This window comes from Dipodomys spectabilis, unplaced genomic scaffold, assembly GCF_019054845.1.
Source record: "Dipodomys spectabilis isolate Male_0828 unplaced genomic scaffold, ASM1905484v1 ptg000018l, whole genome shotgun sequence".
NCBI lineage: Eukaryota > Metazoa > Chordata > Mammalia > Rodentia > Heteromyidae > Dipodomys > Dipodomys spectabilis.
In genome coordinates, this window is record NW_024870695.1 from 7,352,715 (window position 1) to 7,378,495 (window position 25,781).

General features: G+C 36.9%; 1 protein-coding gene across 6 annotated transcripts in view; it reads left to right on the forward strand.

Moving 5' to 3' along the window:
• Tanc2 (tetratricopeptide repeat, ankyrin repeat and coiled-coil containing 2) overlaps positions 1-25,781 on the forward strand; it is a 280,297-nt gene that overhangs the window by 194,883 nt on the left and 59,633 nt on the right. For all 6 annotated transcript variants that reach the window (XM_042673733.1, XM_042673734.1, XM_042673735.1 and 3 more), the window contains 3 exons: positions 574-805; positions 7,236-7,402; positions 10,920-11,527. In XM_042673733.1, the coding sequence (XP_042529667.1) occupies positions 574-805; positions 7,236-7,402; positions 10,920-11,527 (1,007 nt within the window). The remainder of the gene's footprint in view (positions 1-573; positions 806-7,235; positions 7,403-10,919; positions 11,528-25,781) is intronic.

Genomic DNA, 25,781 nt, shown 5'->3' on the forward strand with positions numbered 1-25,781 from the left:
ACAGTCCAAACCCTAAATGTTATTAAGATTCATGAATTTAAATTCTTTAAGCTTTTCCTTCTTTCATCTAATTCTGGTACTTGCTCTTTGTGAAGGGTCTCGGAAAATATATGATCATTTTTTAACTTACTATGTCTTTATAAGGCTTCATTTATAACACAGCTGTGATTTAAAAACACCAATGGAAATGAAACATGTATTTGTTGAGGCTAACATGCTCTTTCTCCAATTATTTTATTCCTATTACTTTGTTACAAGATAAGACCCTCATGTATAGTAGTACTCTGTGCTGAATAAATTTTAGCATTTTCACATTGTACAATAATGTACATCTTCACTTTCAATATTGTTTCCTATTGTAGTTCAGAAGGAGAATATGTATATAACATATATATAAACAAATATTGTATCTAACTTCTGATCTTACATAAATCAGATAGTTGTATTAGCAGCTTTAATTTTACTTGAAATGGTTGAGGAAATGGAGAAGCAAAAGATATTGTTAGAAAATTATTGCAAAATGACCACATCTATTGCGTATGCTGATAAGCCCGCCTTATCTTTCTTTTTTAGGTGGTTGCCTATCATTATTGCCAAGCAGATAATGCCTACACCTGCCTAGTCCCAGAATTTGTCCACAATGTTGCTGCTTTGCTCTGCCGCTCACCTCAACTGACTGCTTATCGGGAGCAACTTCTACGGGAGCCTCATCTGCAGAGCATGCTGAGCCTTCGGTCCTGTGTTCAAGACCCCATGGCCTCCTTCCGAAGAGGAGTCCTGGAGCCCCTGGAGAATCTCCACAAAGGTACAGATGAGCTCCAGAGAAAATGAAAAGAGCCCCAGTCACCTGGATTGTGCTTTAGAAATAATTTTTTTCACATAGCCAGAACTAAAAGCTGATGTCAGTTCACAGATACTGTTAACAGATAAATAATTTTACTTGTAAGAAGTGTAGTGATGTGTACTTAAAATCTCAACACCTAGAAACTGGACAGAAGGCTTGCTTGAGGCCAGAGTTTGAGGCCAGCCTAGGCAGCATAGCAAGACCCTATTCCAAAATACATTTTTAACTTGAAAACAAACAGATTTCTTCACCAGCTGCTCCTTCCTCCTTTATGAAAGTTCTCATTTTGATATCCAAGGGTAATTCCTTATCTTTTTTTTTTTTCTTTCTGCTATGAGGATTTACACTCAAGACCTGTGTTTGCTAGGCAAGTGCTCTTCCACTTGGGCCATATTCTGAGTCCTTTTTATTATTTAAGTTGTTTTCAGACTGGGTCTTAGGGTTTTTTGTCCAGGACAAAGCCTCAGTGTCCTGTCCTCCTACTTATATTCGTTAGTAGCTAGGATTACAAATGTAGGCCATCACACCTAGCTTGTAAGTTTAGATGAGGTCTTTTGCCCAGGTTGGCCGCAAACTGAGATCCTCCCATTTTCATCTCCCATACAGTTGGAATTTGGGTTGTCAGCCTGACTCCTCACACCTGGCTCCTTTTTCTTATACTAAAGATAAAAGAGCCTCCAGTCTTCTCTGTGGAGTTCAAGTATATTGTAGCTCCAATCAGGTGTTGCAGTTTTTTTTGTTTGGTTGGTTTTGTTTTTTGGGTCCGGTCGTGGGGCCTGAACTCTGGGCCTGGGCGCTGTCCCTCAGCTCTTCAGCTCAAGGCTAGCGCCTTGAGCTTGAGCTTGAGCCACAGAGCCACTTCCGGCTTTTTTTCTTTTTGCTTATATGGTGCTGAGGAATCCAACCCAGGGCCTCATGCATGCAAAGCAAGCGCTCTACCACTGAGCCACCTTCCCAGCCCCAGGTGTTGCAGTTTCTGTAGTTAGAAACTCCCTAGTTTTTGTGTAGTATTTTTGTATTACCCCATCAGTTGATGTAAACCACTTGTGATTGGAAAGCACTATATTGATGGTAGAAATCACTTAATTATTTCCCTTCAAGGCAACTTAAAAGGCGTAAGGCAGCTGGGTACCAGTGGCTCACACCTGTAATCTTAGCTACTCAGGAGGCTGAGATCTGAGTATCAGCGTTCGAAGCCAGCCCCAGTATAAAAGTACTTGTGAGACTCTTTGTCTCCAGTTAAACACTCAAAAACTGGAAGTGGTGCTTTGGTTCAAGTGGCAGGGGGCTAACCTTGAGCACAAAGAAGCTCAGCGACAGTGCCCAGGCCCTGAGTTCAAGATCCACAACTGACCAAAAAAAAAACCTAAGGATATTTTATGCTACATAAATTGTATTAGGAAATCTATTTTTTAAAAGCTGAAGAATTGGAATATGTTTCCCACTCATGTTCAAGCCTTTTCCTCCTCTTTCCTCTTCAGCTCTAGTGTTAGTTGTGGCCTAAGTCCAGCCAACTCCTTCATAAATCTACTTTCCCTATGCTCTTTTTTTTATTATTTATTTATTTATTGTCATGGGGCTTGAACTCAGGGTCTGGGCATTGTCCCTGAATTCTTTCACTTAAGGCTAGTGCTCTATCACTTTGAGCAACAGCTCCACTTCCAATTTTCTGGTGGTTAATTGAAGCTAAGAAGTCTCCTAGACTTTCATGCCAGGGCTGGCTTCAAACTGCAATCCTCAGATCTCAGCCTCCTGAGTAGCTAGGATTACAGGCGTGAGCCACTGTCTCCTGGTTTCCCTATGCTCTTAATATTGTTTCTATCCTAGAAGCCAAAAATAAGGATTTGAGTAATCACAGAATTCCAAAACAATATTGTTCATTCAAAACAAAACAAAATCAGTGTTAGGGCTAGAGGTATGGTTGAAGTGGTTGTGTAGCTTCCTAACAAACAGAAAGCTCTGAGTTCAAACTCCAGTACCACCACCAAAAAAAAGGAAATTAAGTGTTTATATTTTCTAATCTCCTGGCTATCATATTCATTTATTTCAACTTTGATACTGATTATTTATTCATTATATTTTTCTTTCTTCTCAACTGTAATGACTCTGTCTTGACTTTTTTTTTTTTTTTTGGGTCCAGTCGTGGGCCTGAACTCTGGGCCTGGGCGCTGTCCCTCAGCTCTTAAGCTCAAGGCTAACACTCTACCACTTGAGCCACAGCACCACTTCCGGCTTTTTTTTTTCTTTTTGCTTATGTGGTGCTGAGGAATCGAACCCAGGGCCTTAGGCATGCAAGGCAAGCGCGCTACCACTGAGCCACCTTCCCAGCCCCTCTGTCTTGACTTTTACTACCGATTACCTCTTCCATACACTAGAATTTTCCAAACTTTGGGATTTCTCCACAAATATTTTTAAGCACACATTCTCTCAATCTCTTAAATCCTGTTAATCTGCTTAATTATACTTTTCACATATATTTGTCTCAAATTTGTTTATACCATTATTACCCCAAGAACTGTTCAGCTTCTCATAACCTGGTTCTTTGGTTTAATTCTTCTTTCACATCATAACACACATTAAAATTTATATAAACTTTAAATTATATAAATTCAAAATTATATAATATATAATATACTATATTATGTATTATATATTATCTCTTATATAAAATTATATATACAAATTTAAATTATATAACTTAAAAAATATATAAATTTATATAGGTTACTGGGATAAAAGTTTATAATTTCTCCTGGCTGGAGTGCCAAAGGGTTGGATTTTTTTAATAAGTTTTTTATTGTGAAAATACTGTACAGAGGGGTTACAATTACATGAGCAAGTTAATGAGTACATTTCTTATCAAACATTGTTGCCTCCTCCTTTGTTTTTCCCCTGCCATTCCTTCCCTCCCATCTCCACAACTACACCTCCCCCTAAATTGTAAAGTTTGTTTTCGACATAGAATCTTGTACATCTCATTGTTGAATGGGTCAAGGGTTGGATTTTTTTTTAACTGGGCCTTACTATATTGCCCGAGCTAATCTCAAACTCCTAGGATCATGTGATCCTCTCACGCTAGTCTCTCAAATAGCTTTAACTAGACTAAGAGATTCATTTTGAAGTCTACTTCTAACTTATTCATGGTATACCTTGTAGGAAAGTTCTGATTCAGTCTCTCCAGTCTTCCAGATTTTATGTATTGATTCCAGATAAAGCTGTATTAAAGTATTGTTATAATCACTTAACTTCCTAATTTTGAAATCAGTGATTCTCTGTTGGCTACTAAGTTAACTCAGACCTTAATCAAGGTGCTTAAACCAATCTGCTTTACAACTTTATTACTCATTTTATCCTTATGATCCTGCATTTATATGTAAACCTAAATATTAAATAGTCCTTAAACATTCCCTACATTTTCCTGCCTCTATATATTTACTCACTGTTTCCCCATCTTTTTTTTATTTTTGCCGGTCCTGGGGCTTGAACTCAGGACCTAGGCACTGTCCCTGAGTTCTTTTGCTCAAGGCTAGCACTCTACCACTTGAGCCACAAGGCCACTTTAGGATTTTTTCTGTGTATGTTGTACTGAGGAATCAAACCCAGGGCTTCATGCATGCTAGACAAGCACTCTACCACTAAGCCATATTCCCAGCCCTCCCCATCTTAATATGCATTTTCCTCAGATCTGTGTCTTTCATAATTCTACCCAGCTTTCAAGGATCAGCTTCAATGCTACCTTATTTTCTGAATCTCAGTTGTAGAACTTAACATATTGTTACATATATATAAGAATTTAGGATTTTATTATTGTATTTGAATGGCAAATTCTAAACCTTATTAAGATTTCTTCTCTTAAATAGAGAAACCTTATTTACCAAATGAAATTTGCAGCAAGTGTTTTCATTGTTTTATATTGGTACCATTAGGAAAGTCTTTATTATTCTGAATCCTACAAAAATAATAGTATTCTTAGGTATGCATGCCATTTTCACTTCTTAACAGATGAAATATTTGTTGACATCTCATTCATAGGTGACTTGTAAGTAATTCCTTCAAAGGAGAAGAATCAAAAGAAAAAGGGGAAAAAAAGGCAAGATTTAAAAGAATGTCACTGTCTTGACTAAGGGGACTAATAACCACTTTCAAAAATAAAAAAGGATTGATACATTTACTCATGATTTGTGATAGCTTTCTTAAGAAGGAACCAGGTGAAGTTAAAAGAGATACATTTGAAGGGTGAAGACAGTGGTGTGCTATGAACTTTTAGTAGATGAAGGCGGATGAAAGCTGATGTTTACCTTTACCAGCTTCTAATGTGAAAATATTCCCAACCTAGCCAGTTTCAAGTTACCAGTTATTTACAAACTAACTCTTAAAAGTGCGGCAGGGCCAGGTACCAGTGGCTCACACCTGTAATCCTAGCTACTCAGGAGGCTGAGATTGGAGGACCACAGTTCAAAGCTAGCCAGCCAGGAGACTCTTATCTCCAATTAACCACTCAAAAACCAGAAGTGGAACTGTGGCACAAAGTGGTAGGGCACTAACCTTAAATGAAAGAACTTAGGGACAGAAACCAGTCCCTGAGTTCAAGCCCCACAACCAACAACAACAACAACAATAATAATTAATAATAATATAATGGCAATGAGTTTCTTGAACTAGTACTCGACTCTAGCACATCATTGGGTGGGATAGGGACTGATACTTAGCAATTAGAAAATGCAATTAGAAAATTTCTCTATAGAAATTAAAGACAATAGCCAGGTACCAGTGTCTTACGCCTGTAATCCTAGCTATTCAGGAGGCTGAGATCTGAGGATCCCGGTTCTGCCAGCCAGGGCAGAAAAACCCAAGAGACTACTATGTCTAATAAACCACTCAGAAAACCAGAAGTGGTGCTGTGGTTCAAGGGCTGAGGGGCTTGAGCTGAAGGGCTGAGGGACAGCGCCCAGGCCCAGAGTTCAAACCCCACGACTGACAAAAAAAATTAGAAAAAGAAATTAAAGATAATTATGCATGAGAGCCCTCAAATCCAAGAACATGATAGCCCCTAGTTTTTTGGGGTAAATTCCAGTTAGTCCCATTTTAGTGATCATTATAAAAAGATTGAACTGGAAGCCATAGTTGACTTCTTTTCTTGAGACATTGCCACATGAAAATAATAGTAAAAACTCTTCATAATTTGAGATGTTAAAGTTAATTCCTTCATACAAAGCTTGTGTTTTAAGAAGGGAAAATATAAAAGTTTATTAACCATTACAAAATATTTGTGCTGTGTGTTGAACTGTGAAACCAAAATGACATGAATAATTTGATTGCTTTTGACTCTTAAAGGTAAAAAGAACTAATGTTATACAGAAGTTCTCAAACCTCCTTATTTTGAACCCAACTTCATTTCCTTCTCAGTGAAACCAGTTTCTTTGTCAAACATACAAGAACTTCTTACCTTCCTTATGCTTCCTCTTTTCCAAACCTTTTAAGTCCTACTAAATACTAATAACTTACTTGTATAGTTCATTTATATTAAAAATGTTAATTCAGTCTGGGGATTTTTAGTCTAAATTGTTGAAGGTTGTTCAAGAACTGATAAGCATTTGCTAAGATTGGAAGACTAAAATCCACTTAGCTTCCTTCTTCAGCCTAGCCTCAAGATAAACTAAACATTATTCAATTGAGGATCTGTAGAGTCCAGGAGGGAACTGGATACAAACAGCTGATATGTCTCTTCCAATGACTCCTTCTCTTGGAAGATTCCCAGTATATATTCACATCTAGTACTATATACTACTTTTGACTACAAGTTCCAACTATTTCTGAGACATTCCCCCAAAATAGATACTATTCCCTTTGTTGCTATCTAATAAAGAAAAGAAATACATTTTATTTAGATTTCAATGTGTCAGGAAAAAATGAATTTCTTTTGGTTTGGGTTTTGTTTTGTTGTAGGCTTTGAGTTTGGGTTGGGGGAGGTTGTTTTTTATTTGTTTGGGGTTTTTTTGCAGTACTTGGCTTGAACTCGGGGCATTGGGCGTGGCAGGCTAGTACTCTACCACTTGAGCCAACTGAAAAAATGAGTTTCTGTGTGCCAGTTCTCACAACACTAGTTCTCTCTCACCGTGGATAAAATGGGGATTCTAAAAATGATGATATATGTACTCATGTATATGACAAAAGCTTTCCTCTCTAGTGGGGAAAAAAGCAAACTAAGTCAGTAAATGAATTATTATGAATTGTTTCATGTCTTAAAAATAAGCTGTGTACTCTGAGTATTCAAGGCCTAATGAGAAACCTTTTTAAATGCTTTTTTCAAGATATATACGTGATCAAAGACCTGGTAAGAACCCACTGTCTACTTGGTAATCATAAAGTAATTTGTTTCTTTCTGTCACAGAGAGAAAAATCCCAGATGAAGATTTCATCATTTTAATTGATGGATTAAATGAAGCAGAATTTCACAAACCGGATTATGGGGATACAATTGTATCATTTCTGAGTAAAATGATAGGGAAATTTCCTTCTTGGCTCAAACTAATTGTAACAGTTAGGACAAGTTTACAGGTATGTGTTCATTTGCCTTTGAACTGTTATTTGCCTTAGAAAAGACATAAACTGAAAACATTCTAACAGTGTCTGTAACAATGACTGAATCTTTACTCTATCCTAGAGCATTAGCAGGAATAAGCCCCTAAAAGTCTAAGAGATCTGATCTAGAAAAGCATTCTTTGTATATATGTTTCTCAAATTCCTATTCCTATTGTTCTAGATAAAGTTTGGTAAAATGTTCCTCAAAATAGCATGAAAAGGCTAGATGGTATGTGCTGTAATCTTAGCACTTGGGAAACAAAAACAAGAGAATTGTGAGTTCAAAGCCAGTCTGAACTACATAGAAAACCCCTGTCTTTAAAAAGAAAAAAAAAAAGAATATGAACAGAAATTCTGCTTTCTAGATCTGAAGACATTTGTGCAAAGAAAATTCTAAGCAATTTTGACTTTCACTTTACATTTTCTTAAGTAATTTGATGTTGTGGAAAAATCCACTTCAGACTATGGGTGAGAGATTTTTCTGGCTCTTCCTTCTACTTTTACCTGGACAGTTTTTCTGTACAGTGAAGGTAGACTTGCTTTTGAATATGCCCTCTTCAAATAATAATGACAGAAATAAGTCTTTAGATTACATTTATTGCAACTAGGAAATTAAGGTCTTGGTTTGTTTTGTCTTTTTAATTATTTCCCCTGCTTTCTCACTGATCACTTAATGGTCTAGAAGGAGGATCAGGAATATAGGACTGCACCTATAAAAATATATGGGATAAAGATAAACGATTCCCCTTCCTGTCATTCTCATTTTAACTGCATTGGTATCTCCCATTCTTGATATGGTCACATGTGGTTTACAGCAGTGCTCTCAATCTCTTTTTTAGTTTGATGCAACCCACTTGTGATAATTGCTAATATATGGGAAAGTTTTGCAGAAAGTCACTTTGTTTTCCTTCTCCTAAGCTTTAGTGTTATCCCTATGTGTTGACCAATTGGATTTATTACCTTCTGTGACCAAAAACTCTATTTCTAACTCTACCATTCCTTTACAAATATTATTAATCTTAAAGTAATTTGAATTAAAGAATACAGATCAACATAAGTGCATCCTATAAAAACTCTGTAACCTATCAATATTGGCCAGCATCTTAATTATCCAAGATAAAGGATAAAATGAAGAAACCTCTGTGAATACAATCAATTTTCTTTCTTTTGACAGAGGGTCTCATTATGTAGACCAGGCTGGCCTCAGCTTTCAAGTGCTGGGATTATAGGCATATGCTACACTACCCAGCTACAATCTCTGACTATTTTTTTACCAAATGTATACTCGGGCACTATTTTCCTCATATATTTTCATACAATATCATGTACATTTGCAGAAGAAATTTTCAGTATGTCTGAGTAAGGCAGATAACTTAATTTTTTATCTGCGAAAGAACAGAAAAAGCTCTGTGCATATTCATCTATAAAGTCCAAATTTCAGTGTCTTCATGGATATAAACTTGCAGTAACTTTTCAGTTACTTCATTTACTTCAATCAAGAATTTTCAAATTTTATTTGCTTTACAAAGTCATATTTTTCATTATTTCCACAGACATTTGAGTATGTCAGACACAGTTCTAGAGGCTGGAAATTCAACAGTGAACAGGACCCAGCCTTCATTAAGTTTATATTCTAGTAAAGAGCAAAAATAAATAAATAAAACATTAATTATATACTGAAATTATAAGTAGTATTAAGTATTCTGAAGATCTCTGCTGGCTCTCTGTATAATAAAATATAGAAAATCAATATTAAAAGCAGATATACATGTGAAAGGTGATGGTGTCTTAGTCTAGAGTGATAATGATGTACACCATTGTGAACTGGTATTCATATTTGGAATATATTGTGAAGAACAGTCAAAAGGACTTGATGAGGCAAGTGTGGTGATACATACCTGTAATCTCAGCACTGAGGAAGCTAAGGCAAGAGAATCATAAGTTTGAGGCCAGCCTGGGCTACATATTGAGAACTTGTCTCAGAAAACAAAACATTTTTTAAAAAAGAAAGACTGACGGTGGACTAAATATGGACATAATAAGAGAAAGAGAGTCAAGAATAAATCCTGGGATTTTGATGAGCACATAAGCAACTGCTGTCTTGAGGAAAAGATCACAGGTATCACTGATGATTTGGTGGTAGGCTCACTAGTAATGCCATTTCTTGACATGTGAAAGGTTTTGTGATCTGGAACAGAATCCACTAGTTCATATTATCTATGAAACATCCAGGTAAAACAGTTGAATTGACAGGTATAAGGTGGGAATTCAGGGAAAATAACCTAGCACCATAAAGTTAGGTATCACCTACATATGGATAGGTATTTAGATCCTGAGCCTAAATAAACTATTTCGGCATATAAAGAGTGCCTACAGAAGCCAAAAGCTGGAAAGTTGAGCCCTCAGTGGGCTAGGAAATGAGAGAATCCAGAAGAGGCAGGCAGTCTGCTGAGAGGAATATGCAATGGAAGCAAACTTTTGAAGTGACTTAATACAAACTTGCAGAAAGGTATAGTCAGTTGTGTCACATTAATAAAAGGTTGAAGAAAATGAAACCTGAAAGTGATTAAATAATCCATACATAGAGCTGTCGCTCAAGTGATAGAGTATTAGCCTTGAGCAAAAAAGAAAGAAAAACAAAACTCAGAGACAGCCCCCAGAACCAGCAGAGAGAGAAAGGAAGAAAGGGAGGGCGGATGGAAGAACGGAAGGAAGGAAGGAAGGAGGGGACAACAATAGCAGAGAGAGAAAACTTTCTGTAATTTTACTAGACAAGAGAACAGAATTAGAGTAGTAGCTGCAATGAATATGGTAGTGTGTATGTGATCTGCTAAAAAGAAGAAATGATACAGAAGAGAGAATGAGTACTAACAGGAGCAAAGTCTTTGAGTAGATTTGAAAGAAATGGAATCTTAGTACGTAAGAGTCACCTTATTTCCCTCCCCCAATATAATTTCCAAGCAGGGGATGCAAGTACCAAGCTTTTAGCTCAGGCAATTCCAGAAGGCCTGATAAATGTAGTCAGTCATTTTAGTAGAAGGGTTAGAAAGGCACATTTTGTTTCATTTTTTTTAAATTAAAATCCATGTTTTACATGGCATTCTTTGAATCTTTATACATTTCTCTTACGGAATTGTACTTTGGCATCATGCTATGACTTGCACTGAGAAAAATTATGACCATTGATTTTTGTAGCACTTCATTTTCTATTTGTTTTAGGAGGGTTATTTAGAATACTAACCATAAAATCACTCCTAAAGTACCCATTCAGAGACCCCTAAAAAAATAACCTTTAAAAAAAATCTCAATATCAGGAAAATTAATGTTCTTTCTATGCAACTAATTTGTTTTAACCTATGGATACTAATACTAGATCCTCTTTTCTTTGGCCACTCAAAAGTTTAGAGTAAATTTGTGGACCTAATAGTTTATCACAAGAGTTAGGAGAAACTGAAGGTCTTTCTGTCTTTCTCTCTCTCTTCATCTGTTTTAGGAAATTACCAAGTTGCTGCCTTTCCATAGGATATTTTTGGATCGACTAGAAGAGAATGAAGCCATAGACCAGGACCTGCAGGCTTACATCTTGCACCGGATACACAGCAGCTCAGAGATCCAGAATAACATTTCACTTAATGGCAAAATGGACAATACTACATTTGGCAAACTCAGTTCTCATCTCAAGACTCTCAGTCAAGGGTCCTATCTATACCTGAAGCTCACATTTGACCTCATAGAGAAAGGTTATCTAGTATTAAAGAGTTCTAGCTACAAAGTAGTTCCTGTTTCACTCTCAGAGGTTTATTTACTCCAATGCAATATGAAGTTCCCAACCCAGTCTTCCTTTGACCGGGTGATGCCTCTCCTGAATGTGGCAGTGGCCTCTCTCCACCCACTGACTGATGAGCATATCTTTCAGGCCATCAATGCTGGTAGCATTGAGGGCACACTAGAATGGGAAGATTTTCAACAGAGAATGGAGAACCTATCTATGTTCCTAATCAAGCGCAGAGACATGACTCGTATGTTTGTTCATCCTTCTTTTCGAGAATGGCTTATCTGGAGAGAAGAAGGAGAGAAAACCAAATTTCTCTGTGATCCCAGGTAAGATATACATCTGTGATCAGCAGTTTTGAGCCTATTTTTTAATTCTTACATGGATCTTGGGTATTAGAAGTAGTGAGAAATATTCTTCATTAAACACTTCCCTAAGAGGAGACATCATCTCTTTTTCTTTTCCATCAAAGCTGTGATGAGGTTTTAGTACTGTGTTTTCTCACAGTGTTATTTCCTGAAGACTCAACATCTGCATAAACATTTAGAGTACAGCCCTACACTAAATTTTCACTGGCTCCACCCAAAGACCATCGGCTCTAATTAGCCACTTAACAGATTTCAACAGTATTTTTCAGATATGCAAAGAAGTTTTAGTATATTGTTTACCTCTGACTTAGAGAATTATTTTATAAATTATTATATCCATTTGAAAGATAGAACTTTAAACTCAGAGATAAGCTGGTGTTTTTAGATAATGTGCCATTATCCTCATTTGGATATAAATACCTTTGATTACTGAATCATTTAACCAAACTCACAAATTTAATAGAAAAGAAAGGGAGGAAAAACTAAAATAAAGATGACAAACATATGGCACACACTACTGCCTCTCCATTTTATATCTATGACAGATAACATTCATTTGTACCATACCTCTTTCCTGGTGAGCTTGATCCATGGTGAGAATCTTTCTCAACTCAACAACCAGATTAGATATGAAAAACCATCCCATTCTATTGGGTGGAACATAAATTCCATCATCCTAGTAGGTGATGCTTTCTATTCCTTTACATTTATTTTTTTCATTCTTTTAATACAGTATATGTTTTCAAAAGTAAGTCTATTACTATTTCTAGGAAACAAGGAAGGCACCAATAGAGCTGGGAAATACAGAATTTATTCTGGCTCAGAAAGAAGAATAGGCTATATTTGTCTATACCTCACACTGATTCATCAAGTCTAAAACTCTGATGATGCTGAGGTTTTATTACTTCTATGACCATATTCTTTACCAGGCCTTATGAGAGATGACTCAGTTTGGGGGCATGCTACCCAGCTACTTCATTCTTATTCATTAAAAAAAGTCGCTCCTGAGTAATTACTCAGAAGTCTGAGATCTGCAGATTGTGGTTCAAAGCCGCCAGCCCTTTCCTGGCAGGAAAGGCCAGGAGACTCTTATCTCCAACTGACTACCTCAAAACCAGAAGTGGAGCTGTGGCTCAAGTGGTAGAGTGCTAGCCTTGAGCAAAAGAGCTCAGAAACAGCTCAGAGGCCCTGAGTTCAAGCCCCATAGCCCACAAAAAAAAAGGAAAGAAAAGTAGCTCCAGATTCTGATAGTAATTAATCCAGACAGTAGATTTTGCATTATTTCCTCTCAGAGAGACTTAATAAGGAAACATGCTGCAGTGGAAAGAAGAGAAAATGTTGTGCTGAATTATGTGGATATAAATCCTGAATCTTCTTGAAGCTGTGACTTTTAGAAAAAGAATGTGTCTTATCTACATAAAAGTAATAATGAGGCTTTCTTCCTAGAGTATAATACCTAGAACAGTACAGCATAAAAAGGAAGTATTCAGGGTATATACTCTTCAATGTTTTCTCCTTACCTGCCTTAGTTAAAAATGTATCTTTAACAAAATCCTGTGACTGACTAGAGAGGCAGCAACATTCTTCAGCTATTAGCATTTTGAGGCACAAGATTAAAAAGAAAAACTCAGTTTTAGATTAATTTTATGGCATTCTCAAAACAGTTTTATTATAAGGTGCACACACACACACACACACACACATACACACACACACACACACACACACACACATATTTTGTACATTCTAAGACCTCTAGTGGCTTTCCAAAACCCTCTACTTGCCATCATTTTTCTTATTCATGACTGTGATAAATTTTAATTTGGAAATTAGGTAGAGTTGAAAAATGAAAAAACAAAAGCAAAAACAAGCATAACAATATGCTATAATTAAAGTTATATAACCATTACCTTTCAAAATATCTGTTGTACTTTTTATGTTTTTAAGGAACACCTTAAAGCTTCTCTTTGGGGTATCTAGACTGTCAACATTACTGTTCTTTGTTGAGTAAAATAAATGTTACTCGGCCAAGCACTGCAATACCACAACCATCAATCTGATAAATGAGAGGGCTACCAAGTGATTAATAGTGGGTAGTATATACAACATAGATTCACTAGACAAAAGAATAATTCAAGTCCCAGGCAGAATAATTAACCCTACGTAATTAAAACCGTGGAAAACAAAACTTTAGATAAGGGAGAATTACTGTATATCTCACCAATACCACTTCTAATGCTTAATGCATAGAGTTGGCAACTACATGCCTAAGAAAAGGATTAATTTAGAACTACCTAATAAACATGTTGAAATCAATTCCCAGATAAACCCTTGCTAGCTGACTTGCTCTTGCATTGTTGCCAATGTCAGTGGATTGAAAGAAAGCTGAAGTCCAATAGAAAGTAACCACACTACCACTGAATTAGCAGTAATATCCTTACAAAAGATGAAATCCTTGGGAGCACACAAAGGAAAACATAGATTTTTTTGGGGGGGTGGGGGGGTCCATGGGTCTTGAACTCTGGGCCTGGGCGCTATCCCTCAGCTCTTCAGCTCAAGGCGAGCGCTCTACCACTTGAGCTACAGTGCCACTTCCAGCTTTCTGGTGTTTTATTGGAGATAGGAGTCTCACAGTCTTTCCTGCCTTGGCTGGCTTTGAACCATGATCCTCAGATCTCAGCCTCCTGAGTAGCTAGAATTACAGGCCTGAGCTCTGGCTCAGGCTCAGGTATTCTTTTTTTTTTTTTTTTTTTTTGTCGGTCCTGGGGCTTGAACTCTGGGCCTGGACGCTGTCCCTCAGCTCTTCAGCTCAAGGCGAGCGCTCTACCACTTGAGCTACAGCACCACTTCCGGTTTTCTGGTGGTTTATTGGAGATAGGAGTCTCACAGTCTTTCCTGCCTGGGCTGGCTTTGAACCATGATCCTCAGATATCAGCCTTCTGAGTAGCTAGGATTACAGGCGTGAGCCACCAGTGCCCAGCTGAAAACATAGATTTGTATGGACATACATGACTGTATAGACTTGCATCCTCAACATTGCTTATTAACTAAGAACACTGCAGCAACAGGTTTGGAGCACTGACAAAAGAAAAGTAAACAATTTCAAATAATCTGTTCCCTGGTGATTGAACAGCACAGCTACATATTTGACTTAACAACAAAAAGTAAAATGTATAATCTGGACCTGGAGTTATCAAAAAAGCTTCCTTAGATTTCATTTTAGTTGGAATTCCTCTTCCCTGGCATTGGCCAGTACCAATCTTTTGTTACTAGAATATTAATCTCAGAGTTTGAGCCCTATGGGTAAATGAAATGTAAATTCATTCAGAATATAATGCTAATGCTATTGGTGGAGTCCAGCCTCACCTTTCAAAGAAATATCTGCACTGTTTTCCATTTCAGGCAGGTCTGTCATTGTAGCATTCATCCTCTACTTTTTGCACATCATTGCCCTTTTATTTTTTTTTATCCTCTGTTTTTTCTCCAACTTTTCTTCAGACTATCGAATATATTCCATAGACTAGGGTAGACCAACTCAGTGTCTCTAAAATCACACCAAGTAAGCCAGTGCCTACCTTGTATATATGCATTGAAGGAGCATTCTCAGAAGCAACACATCCTTATCTCTTCTAATTCATTTTCTTGGCTCACTTAACTCACTTGTTTGCCCCAACACTGTTAATCTTATTAGGAAATTAGATGCAAACAAGAATACTCTTCTAATATTAAAAAAAAAAGTATTTGGGGCTGGGAAGGTGGCTCCGTGGTTGGGCGCTTGCCTTGCATGCATGAGGCCCAGGGTTCGATTCCTCAGCACCACATAAGCAAAAAGAAAAAAGCCGGAAGTGGCCCTGTGGCTCAGTGGTAGAGTGCTAGCCTTGAGCTAAAGAGCTGAGGGACAGTGCCCAGGCCCAGAATTCAGGCCCCACAACTGGACCAAAAAAAAAAAAAAAGTAGTAGATCTTCCTCAGGAATAGGCCACCCAAGAGATGACTTCTGCCTGAGCTGAAAATAGTGAGCAATCTGAGGATAGTGCTTGAAAAACAAAGTAGTACAGCCCCAGAGGTCAGTGCTACATCTTAAGTTAACTTTTCTTTGAAATAACAGATTTCCTAGGAGACAGACAACAGAGCAAAATCATCTAAAAATAACATAATTGTGACAGCAAGAAATGAGTTACCAATTATACAATTTCCTGACTTGGTAAATAAAAATTAAAATATCACAGACAGTTGTTTGTATCATCAAAACTTTTCTATATCAAAAGAGTTTGGATTTATATTCTAGATAAAAGTATGTGGCTTAAAGCACTCACACAATCTTAGACCTCACCACCTTAATTCTCCTTTCTAGTCCCCTCAATTTATCACTGCCATAGCTCTGTCAGACCATGAACAGACCCTGAACTTAATTTGTCCTATTTTATTCCCTTAGGCATTGAGATATCAGTTTAACTTACTAATCTAATAAACTAATCCCTGCTATTATGCTAATGGTAAGGAGATGGAAAATCCATTTGTGCAATTTATGTAAACATAATTTGTGCATTTTATGTAAGGTGTTTTAAAGAAATGGCCACCAGCCTTTGTTATCAAACCCATTAGTGACTTCTATAGTAGAAATTTGAAGCTGATAGACAGTTGGGGCCACCAGCCTTGTGGTGCTGTCTAATTACTGCTTTTTATTTCTATATAGTGTTAGACCAACCAACCCTAAATAAAATTTTTACTTTTTTCTATTTCTTTTCTTCATATTAACATTCATGGTATCAAGCCTTCTCTTACCTAGGAACAATTAGTAGATTAACATTTTTTTGGGGGGGATGTAAGGTTTTGATGTAGAAATTAGAAGAGTCAACTGCTTTATTGCTAAATATGTAGATAAAACACAGGAAGTTTGTTGCAGTTTCTATGTAACCAGTATTGAGTTACAACCTGTTTGAACTATGGCATTATGATATGGAAGCCCTAATTCAGCCTGGCCTGATTTCCTCAATCTAAAAGTAGCAAAAATTATGCTGAGTGAGTAGAGGGAAAGGCTACACAAATCCATCCTATACCTGTAGAAATAGTTGCATGTTTAGTTTGATTCTTTATGACCAGAATTGATGGCTTATCATTAATGGTTTGGAGGATTTTTTTCTAATTTATTTGGCCATGAATTATACATTCACTTAGTGAATCATACGTTGGAGACCTGTGCTCCAGAATCCATTCCAGAAAGGAAGGTTTTAGAAAAGAAGTAGTTGTCCAAGATGGAAAAAAGTAAAAATCAAGTATGCTGGAGGCCCGTTCAACTGGCTTTTTTAATCAAATATTTATTATTATTATTATACAGGTGATCAACTGCGGGGTTACCATTTCATAGGTCAAGTAATGAGTGCATTTCTTTTTGGACAATATCACACCTTCCTTCACTCTCCCAGTTTTTCCCTCTCATCCCTGACCACAAGTTATAGTCCATTTTCAACATAATGTCTACTAATTACCACTGCTGCATTTGTTTGCCCTTTGTCCCCCCATTTCTGTCCCTCCTTGTCCTCCCCAAAACAAATAAACAACAAAAAAGCTTTTACTTCCATTTCTTGAAGTTAATTTTGATAATTTTTTTTTTTTTTTTGTCGGTCGTGGGGCTTGAACTCTGGGCCTGGGTGCTGTCCCACAGCTCTTCAGCTCAAGGCCAGCGCTCTACCACTTGAGCTACAGCGCCACTTCCGGTTTTCTGGTGGTTTATTGGAGATAGGAGTCTCACGGTCTCTCCTGCCCGGGCTGGCTTTGAACCGGGATCCTCAGATCTCAGCCTCCTGAGTAGCTAGGATTACAGGCGTGAGCCACCAGCGCCCGGCTGATAAATATTATTTTATATGATCAAAGAAGGCACATAGGCATTGCACCTTTATTTTCCTCCCCTAAGAATATCCTTTGGTCTCACTATGTGTGAATGTCTACCGTCCTGTATAATTTATATATCATGTATGCTATTTTATTTTACTTGGTCAACCGTGGGGCTTGAACTTAGAACCTACACACTGTCCCTGAGTTTTTTTGCTCAAAGCTAGTGCTCTACTACTTTGAGCCAGAGTCCAATTTCCAGTTTTGAGGTGGTTATTTGGAGATAAGAGTATCACAGACTTTCCTGCCTGCGCTGGCTTCAAAGTTCAGTCCTCAGATCTCAGCCTCCTGAGTAGCTAGGATTACAGGTGTGAGCCACAAACACCCAGCTTATCATGTATTTTAGATCTAGCTTTCACATATGAGAGAAAACATTTGTCTCTGAGCTTGGCTTACCTCACTTAACAAGATTTGTTCTAGGTCCAACCATTTCCCTGCAAATGACAAGATATTCTTTCTAATGGCAGCTGACTTCTTATAGAATATGTGGATCTGAAATGACCACAAAATAGCCAGTTTGCAGTGGATTTTTCTGTGTGTGTGTGTGTGTGTGTGTGTGTGTGTACACACACACGTATGTGTGTGGTCAGTCCCAGGGTTTGAACTCAGGGCCCCAGATGCTATCCCTGAGCTTTTAGGTTAGCATTCTGCCACTTGAGCTACCACTCTACTTCCATATTTTTGGTAGTTAATTGGAGATAAGAGTCTCACAGCAAGGAGGGAAAGAGAGAGGAAAATGAGGGAAGGGGTAACAAGTTAGACAAGAAATGAAATCACTACCTTACTTATATAGCTGTAACCCCTCTCTAACCCCCCTGTACATCACCTTGACAATAATTTTTTTTTTTAAGTTTCACAGACTTACGTGACTGGGCTGGCTTCGAACTGCAATCTTCATATCTCAGCTTCCTGAGTACTTTTGATTACAGGCTTGAATAACCTGTACCTGTCTGTGTTGTGTTATTTTCTCAATCCAAAATTTGCCTCCAGGCAGAACATTTAACCCTATCCTCACTAAAATACAAACTCAGGGTTTTTATTTTTAACAGCTGTTGTAAGCTCCTACAGCAAACCCTTAAAGGACTGATTCTATTTTCTAAAAGAATTAGAAGAGAATTCAAAAAACAATAATGAAGAAAATGAGGAAAATCTTGAAACTGAATCAACCCTTAAGAGGTTTGAAAAGAATTTAAAATGCAAAGGAAAGAGGGAGGTATAACCAACATCTCTCACTAATACTTTTAAGTGACCTTACCTCCCTGGAAATACTGGCTCCTTGCTGTTTTCACTTTCTTTTATTTTTTATTATTATCTTTAATTAGTTATACAAAAGAGATGCCATTCAACAAAGCAGTTGATGAAGACAATGCATCCAGATCAGTGTAATCCCTTTTTGGGGGGGGGGGGGGGGGTCCGGTCCTGGGGCCTGAACTCTGGGCCTGAGCGCTGTCCCTCAGCTCTTCAGCTCAAGGCTAGTGTTCTACCACTTGAGCCACAGCGCCACTTCCGGCTTTCTTTTTCTTTTTGCTTATGTGGTGCTGAGGAATCAAACCCAGAGCCTCAGGCAAGCAAGTCAAGCGCTCTACCACTGAGCCAACTTCCCAGCCCAGTGTAATCCCTTTTATTATTCTTTCCCATCCCTTCTAACCTCACTCCTTCCCTCAATTTTTCTTAATTTTATAGGATATCCATTGTATTCTATGATTGCATTCTCCCCCTTTCTTTCTTTATTCATCACTCCTCTTCATCCTACCCTCCCCATTGTGCGTATAGTTCCCTGGTGTTTATTTTGTTGGACTGTGAGTTAGCCTTTCTAAGGAATTATACCATTTGAGTTCCGTCCCTAAGAGGAAATCAGTCTTCTGATGTCATGGTTTGGATATCAGGGAGAGTGTTCATCAATCTGTAATATTGGGAAATTATCTGGTTTAAAGCCAAAAAAAATTTTGCCATACCTAATCCAATTCCTAACCCGTATTATCAAAATGAAATATGAAACTCAAATATACATTAATTCTTTTGTGATCCAAGGTCATGGTTTTGTAACATGGTGCAAGTGATAAATTATATAGAAACCTAGTTAAGTCCAGTACCAGTGCATGAATGTCCTTCAATTTTCAAGTTTATTCACACCTCATAAATCATGAGATATACAACCAGTAGTCAAAAAGGCAAACTGTTCTAAACTGTCTAGTGAAACACTCCCTGCTTTAATATTCTTTTTAAAATACAATCTCCTGATAATTAAACTTCAACGTATTTTGGTTTTCTTTTTCCAAATCCAAAAGAAAGTTTATACAAAAGCTAGGAATCAGAAGTTTCCCCCATCCCAGTTGAAGCTGAGAATGAAAATTATTCTGTCTTGAAAACTGATGAGAAATTTAAGAGACTCATATGTACATACATACTTACATATAGCCTACTTTGGGGAATATGCCATTTTATGCTTAACAAGCATAAATTCTTAGTATTGATTCATCCATGAGACAGTTATAGAAGAGTCAGCTAACACTGAAAGAACTTGTATTCTATATTATTTGATTTTCCTGTAGGGAATAATACTGTTATATATCAATATATTGAAATATCAATATCGATCTCTTCAAAGATGTTGTGTTCACTATGGCAAATACTGGTTTAAAATAATTTCATGTAAAATTTATAATGGAGAAAAGGTGAACAGCTAATAAGGGAATTTTGAGACGGAATCTTGCTAGAACCCAGGCTTGCAGTTCTCCTGCAGTTCTAGTTTCTTGTAGCACCATTCACAGTAGCCAAGTTATGTGGTCTATATAAACAACAGAGATTTTTTTCTATAACTTTTAACCATTTTATTACAAAGCTAATTTTAAATCCTGTTTTTTTCATTCTTTTGATACATACTAGTGTTTGACATATTTGTACATGAACTTCATTACATTCATTCCTCCTGTTACCTAAATGTGAATATGTAGATATCTGTATTGTATATTGACTTACTATATATTGACTTACTGTATATTGACTCCTTTGATGAAATGGTATAGCTGGATCATATGGTAATATATATATGTATGTATATATGTGTGTGTATATATATATATATATATATATATATATATATGTTTTAGAAACTTCCATACTGATTTCCATAGTGGGTGAACTAATTTACAGTCCCACCAATAGAGTATAAGGATTCCTTTCTCCTTGCCTCCTCTCCAGCATTGTTGTTTATTTTCTTGATAATTGCTTTTAGATTAGAATGAGATAGTCTCAGTGTAGCCTAGCTACAGGTAGCTCACGCTTGTAATCCTAGCTACTCAGGAGGCTGAGATCTGAGGATCACAGTTCAAAGACAGATCAGACAGGAAAGTCTGTGAGACTTATCGTCCCTAAACTTACCAAAAAATCCAGAAGTGGAGCTTTGGCTCAAGTGGTAGAGCACCAGCCTTGAGCAAAAGGAGCTCAGGGACAGTTCCTTGGCCCTGAGTTCAAGCCCCAGAACAAAAAAAGACTTAGTGTTTTGTTTGCATTTCTCTGATGACTAAAGACGTTGAACATTTTTATTTATTTATTAGCCATTTTTACTACTTTTTAGAACTTTCTGCTCAAATCATTTGCCTATTTATTAAATTCTTTTGGTATTTAATTTTTAACTCATAATATATTCTAGATATTAATATCTTGTCAGATGAATAACTGGCAAAAAATTTTCTCCTGTTATGTAGGCTGTCTATTCACTAGTAATAGTTTCCTTTGCTGTGCAGAAGCTTTCTAATTTGATGTAGTCCTGTTTGTTAATTCTTGTTACTATTTCTCAGTCTGTTGGAGTCCTATTGGGAAAGTCATTGTCTCTACCTCTTATCTTGAAGAATTTTCCCTGTATTCTCATGTAGTAGTTTCAGTGTTTCAAATCATACATTAAGGTTTTTAATATATTTTGAATTGATTTTTGTGAGAGATAGGAATCTAGTTTCAGTCTTTGGCATGTTGATGTCCAGTTTCCTAGCACCATTTGTTGGAGTCTTTTCTCCAACATTTTTGGCACCTTTGTCAAGAATTGGGTGACTTTAGATGCATGGGTTTATTTCTGGGTCCCTTATTCTACTCCACTGATCTATAGATCTGATTTTCTGTCAGTATCATGCTGTTTTTGTTAATATGGCTTTACATATAAAAAGTGTGAAGCCAGGCACTCGTGGCTCACACTTGTAATCCTTGCAACTCAGGAGCTGAGATCTGACACGGTTCAAATCCAGTCTGGGCAGGAAAGTCCATAGAATCCAGTTAAACACCAGAAAACTGGAAGTGGTGCGATGACTCAAAGTGGTAGAGCACTAACCTTGAGCAGAATTGCTCAGGGACTGCTCCCAGGCCCTAAGTACAAGCCCCACAACCAAATTTTTTTTTTAAAGTGTGAATCATGACACCTCCAGAATTGCTCTTTTTGCCTAAAATTGCTTTGGCTACCTGAAATATTCTGTACTTCCATGTGAATTTTATATTTTTTAAATGTCTCAGAATATTTTTGGAATTTTGATGAGTATTGCATTAAATCTATAGATCATTTTTGGTAATATAGGCATTTTCACAAGACTAATCCTTCCAATCCATGAACATGGGAAGTCTTTCCATCTTCTAGTGTCTTCTTCCATTTCTTTCTTCATTGTTTTATAGTTTCACCTCCTCGGCTGTTTATTCCTGCATATTTTTTGAGGCTGTTGTTTTCCTGATTTCTTTATCAACATGTTTGTTACTGTTATAAAGAAATGCTATGGGCCAGATGCTGGTGGCTCACACCTATAATCCTAGGCATTTTTTTACCACTTCAGTCTCATTGCTTTTTATATTTTAGTAGGTCACATATGTCTAGAAATGTATCCATTTAGATTTTCCAATTTCTTGGGTAATAGTTTTTGAAATGTCTGGATTTCAGTGATATTTGCTGTAATATCTTATTTTTCGTCTCTTATTTATTTGGCTCTTTTCTTTCAATTAGTTTGTCTTGTCAATCTTGTTTATTTCTTCAAAGAACCTAGTGTTTGATACTCTCCATTTTATTAGTTTCCACCCTGATTTTTACTTTCTTTCTGTCTCAGTTGGATTTGGCTTGTTTTGTTCCTCTTACTTTGAAGTGCATTGTTTAGATTATTTGAGGTATTGCTGGTGCTTTAATATAGGCACTCTAGCTATAAACTTCCCTTTAAGAACTGCTTTTGCTGTATCCCAAAGGTAAATTATGTTTTTATTTTCATTTAATTCTAGGCAATTTTCTGTTTCCTTCCTGATTTCTTCTGACTACTGATCACTGAAATGTATATTGTTTAATTTCCATGTTAATATAGTTTTTGTCATGAACGTTGCTGTTAATTTTTTATTTTATTCCATTATGATGTGAGAATATACATAAAATTATTTGTATTTTTGTGTTTTTTTTAGACTCAACAAGGGAAATTTTTGATACTGAAAGTAGCATAAGAAATAGAGGCTAATTTGTCCTGCTAATGAGTCTCAGAAATACTGGTTGAATCAAAAGAATCCCACAAGTTTTCTTCATTTGTCAAATCAAGATTAATGACAGAGCAATCAGAAGGGATTATTTTCAGCTTAGTGGAATTTGACAGCATATTTTCTTTGTGAGTACTGTGATTCACTCAGCCATCTCTAGAGACTTTCAAAAGCGGATGGATCTCCACATTTAGTAAAATCAACACTAATAGACTTCTATCCATTTAATCTTAAGAACCCACAGCTGTGAGACTTCACTTACTAAAGCTATCTGCATATCTAGTTATTTCTGCCACCTAAATTTTACTTATAAGTATTCCATGTATTTTCATCTCTACTGACCTCATTCTGAGATCTCACATAGATTACTTCAGCATCCTTATTTATCTATCTTCTTTCCCTTCTCCAAACCATTCTCCACCAATATTTAGAGTAGTTATTTTAAAACAGTTCAGCGGAGCACTGGTGGCTCATGCCTGCTCTCCTAGCTACTCAGGAGGCTGAGACCTGAGGATCAGAGTTCAAAGCCAGCCCAGGCCGGAAAATGTGAGCCACTTATCTCTAATTAACCACCAGAAAACTGGAAGTGGGTCTGTCATTCAAAGTGGTAGAGCACTAGCCTTTAGTGAAAAAGCTCAGGAACAGTGCCCAAACCACGAGTTCAAGCCCCACAACTGACAAAGAAAAAACAAAAATATAGTTTAGACCATGTAACCTCTTTTGAAAATCCTTCAGTGGCCCATATGATCAAAATAAAATCAAAGGCCCATATTTATAGAAATAGCCTCTGCTTAACTTCTCTAAATTGAGAGCATTCATCTCTCTCTCAAAATTATCTGACACTTCTTAGAATTTTGCTTCCTTACCTCTAAGCTTTCGCACATAATTCCCTTCACCATAGCTCACTGTCCTTGGCTAATTATGTAGCAGAATCTTTCATTCCTTCACATCCCAGCTTGAATGCCATCTTCTTTTTTTTTTTTAAGTCCTCACAATAGTGATTTTATTAAATTAGTTGCTTTATAAAACATTGCAGATGTCATAATTGTTAACATAACAATTTACCAAACTGTAGTTAACTGATGCAGCTTGCTGAGCATGTTTTATAAAGAAAAGGAAATGCCAAAACCCTGTTAAAAGTTATTTCATTGCAGCCTAGGAGACAAGAGATTTGTTTCTCAGACACCTGAATCAAGCAAATAAAAACAGGTAGTTTCCCTCCCTCAGTAGAAAGTCTGATAAATAAAAACTTAGACAGTCTGTACACTGAAATTCCATAACTTGTCCTGTGATAATGGAGAGGTTTACCTTCTTCAGCTTCAGAGGTGGTTTTGGTCATTGAAATTTTAAGTATCAAACCAGTACTTTTCAGCAGCAGTATCTTCACTCTGAGATAAGTTTTCTTCACAATGTACTTAATATCCTCACACTCAATTCTTAGACAAAACAATTTTTTTTTTTTTTTTTTTTTTTGTCAGTCGTGGGGCTTGAACTCTGGGCCTGGGCGCTGTCCCTCAGCTCTTCAGCTCAAGGCCAGCGCTCTACCACTTGAGCTACAGCGCCACTTCCGGTTTTCTGGTGGTTTATTGGAGATAGGAGTCTCACGGTCTCTCCTGCCCGGGCTGGGTTTGAACCACGATCCTCAGATCTCAGCCTCCTGAGTAGCTAGGATTACAGGCGTGAGCCACCAGCGCCCGGCGACAAAACAATTTTAATACTAGGTGCACACCACATGCCCTGGCTGCAAACTGCTTTTCTTGACAAGTATGAAGTAGTTCAAGGAGGTATGGTTAAGGCTGTATGCCATCTTCTAAGGGAGACTTCTGCTTATCAGCTTATCTAAGTAATTCCTTCCTGATTCTCATCATAACTATTAGCAACCTGTTTACATCCTTTCTAGCACACATCAGTTTATCTTTAATTTATTGTGTGAATGCTTGCTTATTGTTCACTTTTCCTCTAGAATATGAGTGAATTTGAAAAGAACAAGAACCTTTCTATCTTACCATTGTCTTCCTAATGATTAGTAGAGTGCCTGGTGGTTTTTATAGTATATTCACACCAAAAATACTTTATTTAAAATGAATTAAGTAAATAAAAGAATTTAATAAGTAGTACTACTTCTAAGCCTACAACATAAAACATTGGAGAAACTCTGCTCACAGCTCCACAGATTGTGTCTTATTTACTGTTTCTTCTCTAAGTGAATGAAGATTTGTATTTCAACATGCAGCAAATATTTATCAAATAACATATTCAAGGCTAAGTGTTAAGCACTACAGGGGATGCAAATATAAGTAAGATAGATCTGTCCACCAGGACTTTCAGATCAATGGCTTTAATTGACACATTTATAACTAGCTATAATTTAAAATAAAGTGATAAAAGTATGAACAAAGAGCTGAGGGGCATAGAAGAGAGAAGAGTCCTCTTTAAGAATGGAAAGAGGAAGGGTGAGTGAATGTAGTCATAATCCTCAGTGTACATGTGTGAAAGTTGAGTCAAGTAAATTGAGAGGATGAGTAGGGTTGGGAGAGAAGACAAGAACTGTAAAAGAGGTGACACTGTGCAAGATGCATTATACTTACAAACTGACATGCTTAATTGAAAGCCCTTTGAAGTAACTACTTAAAGATAAGGGTTTTAATGAAGAAAAAAATGCTGTTAAAGGATGGTAGGCTAGGCAAGTTATGGAAACAACCCAGCAATAGATAAGTAGATCAATAAAATGTGGTACATAACAAAATTGAATTTTGTTCATCGATTAAAAAGAATAAGATTATGTCATTTGCACAGAAATGAATGGACCTAAAACAAGTCATGTTAAGTGAGGTGAG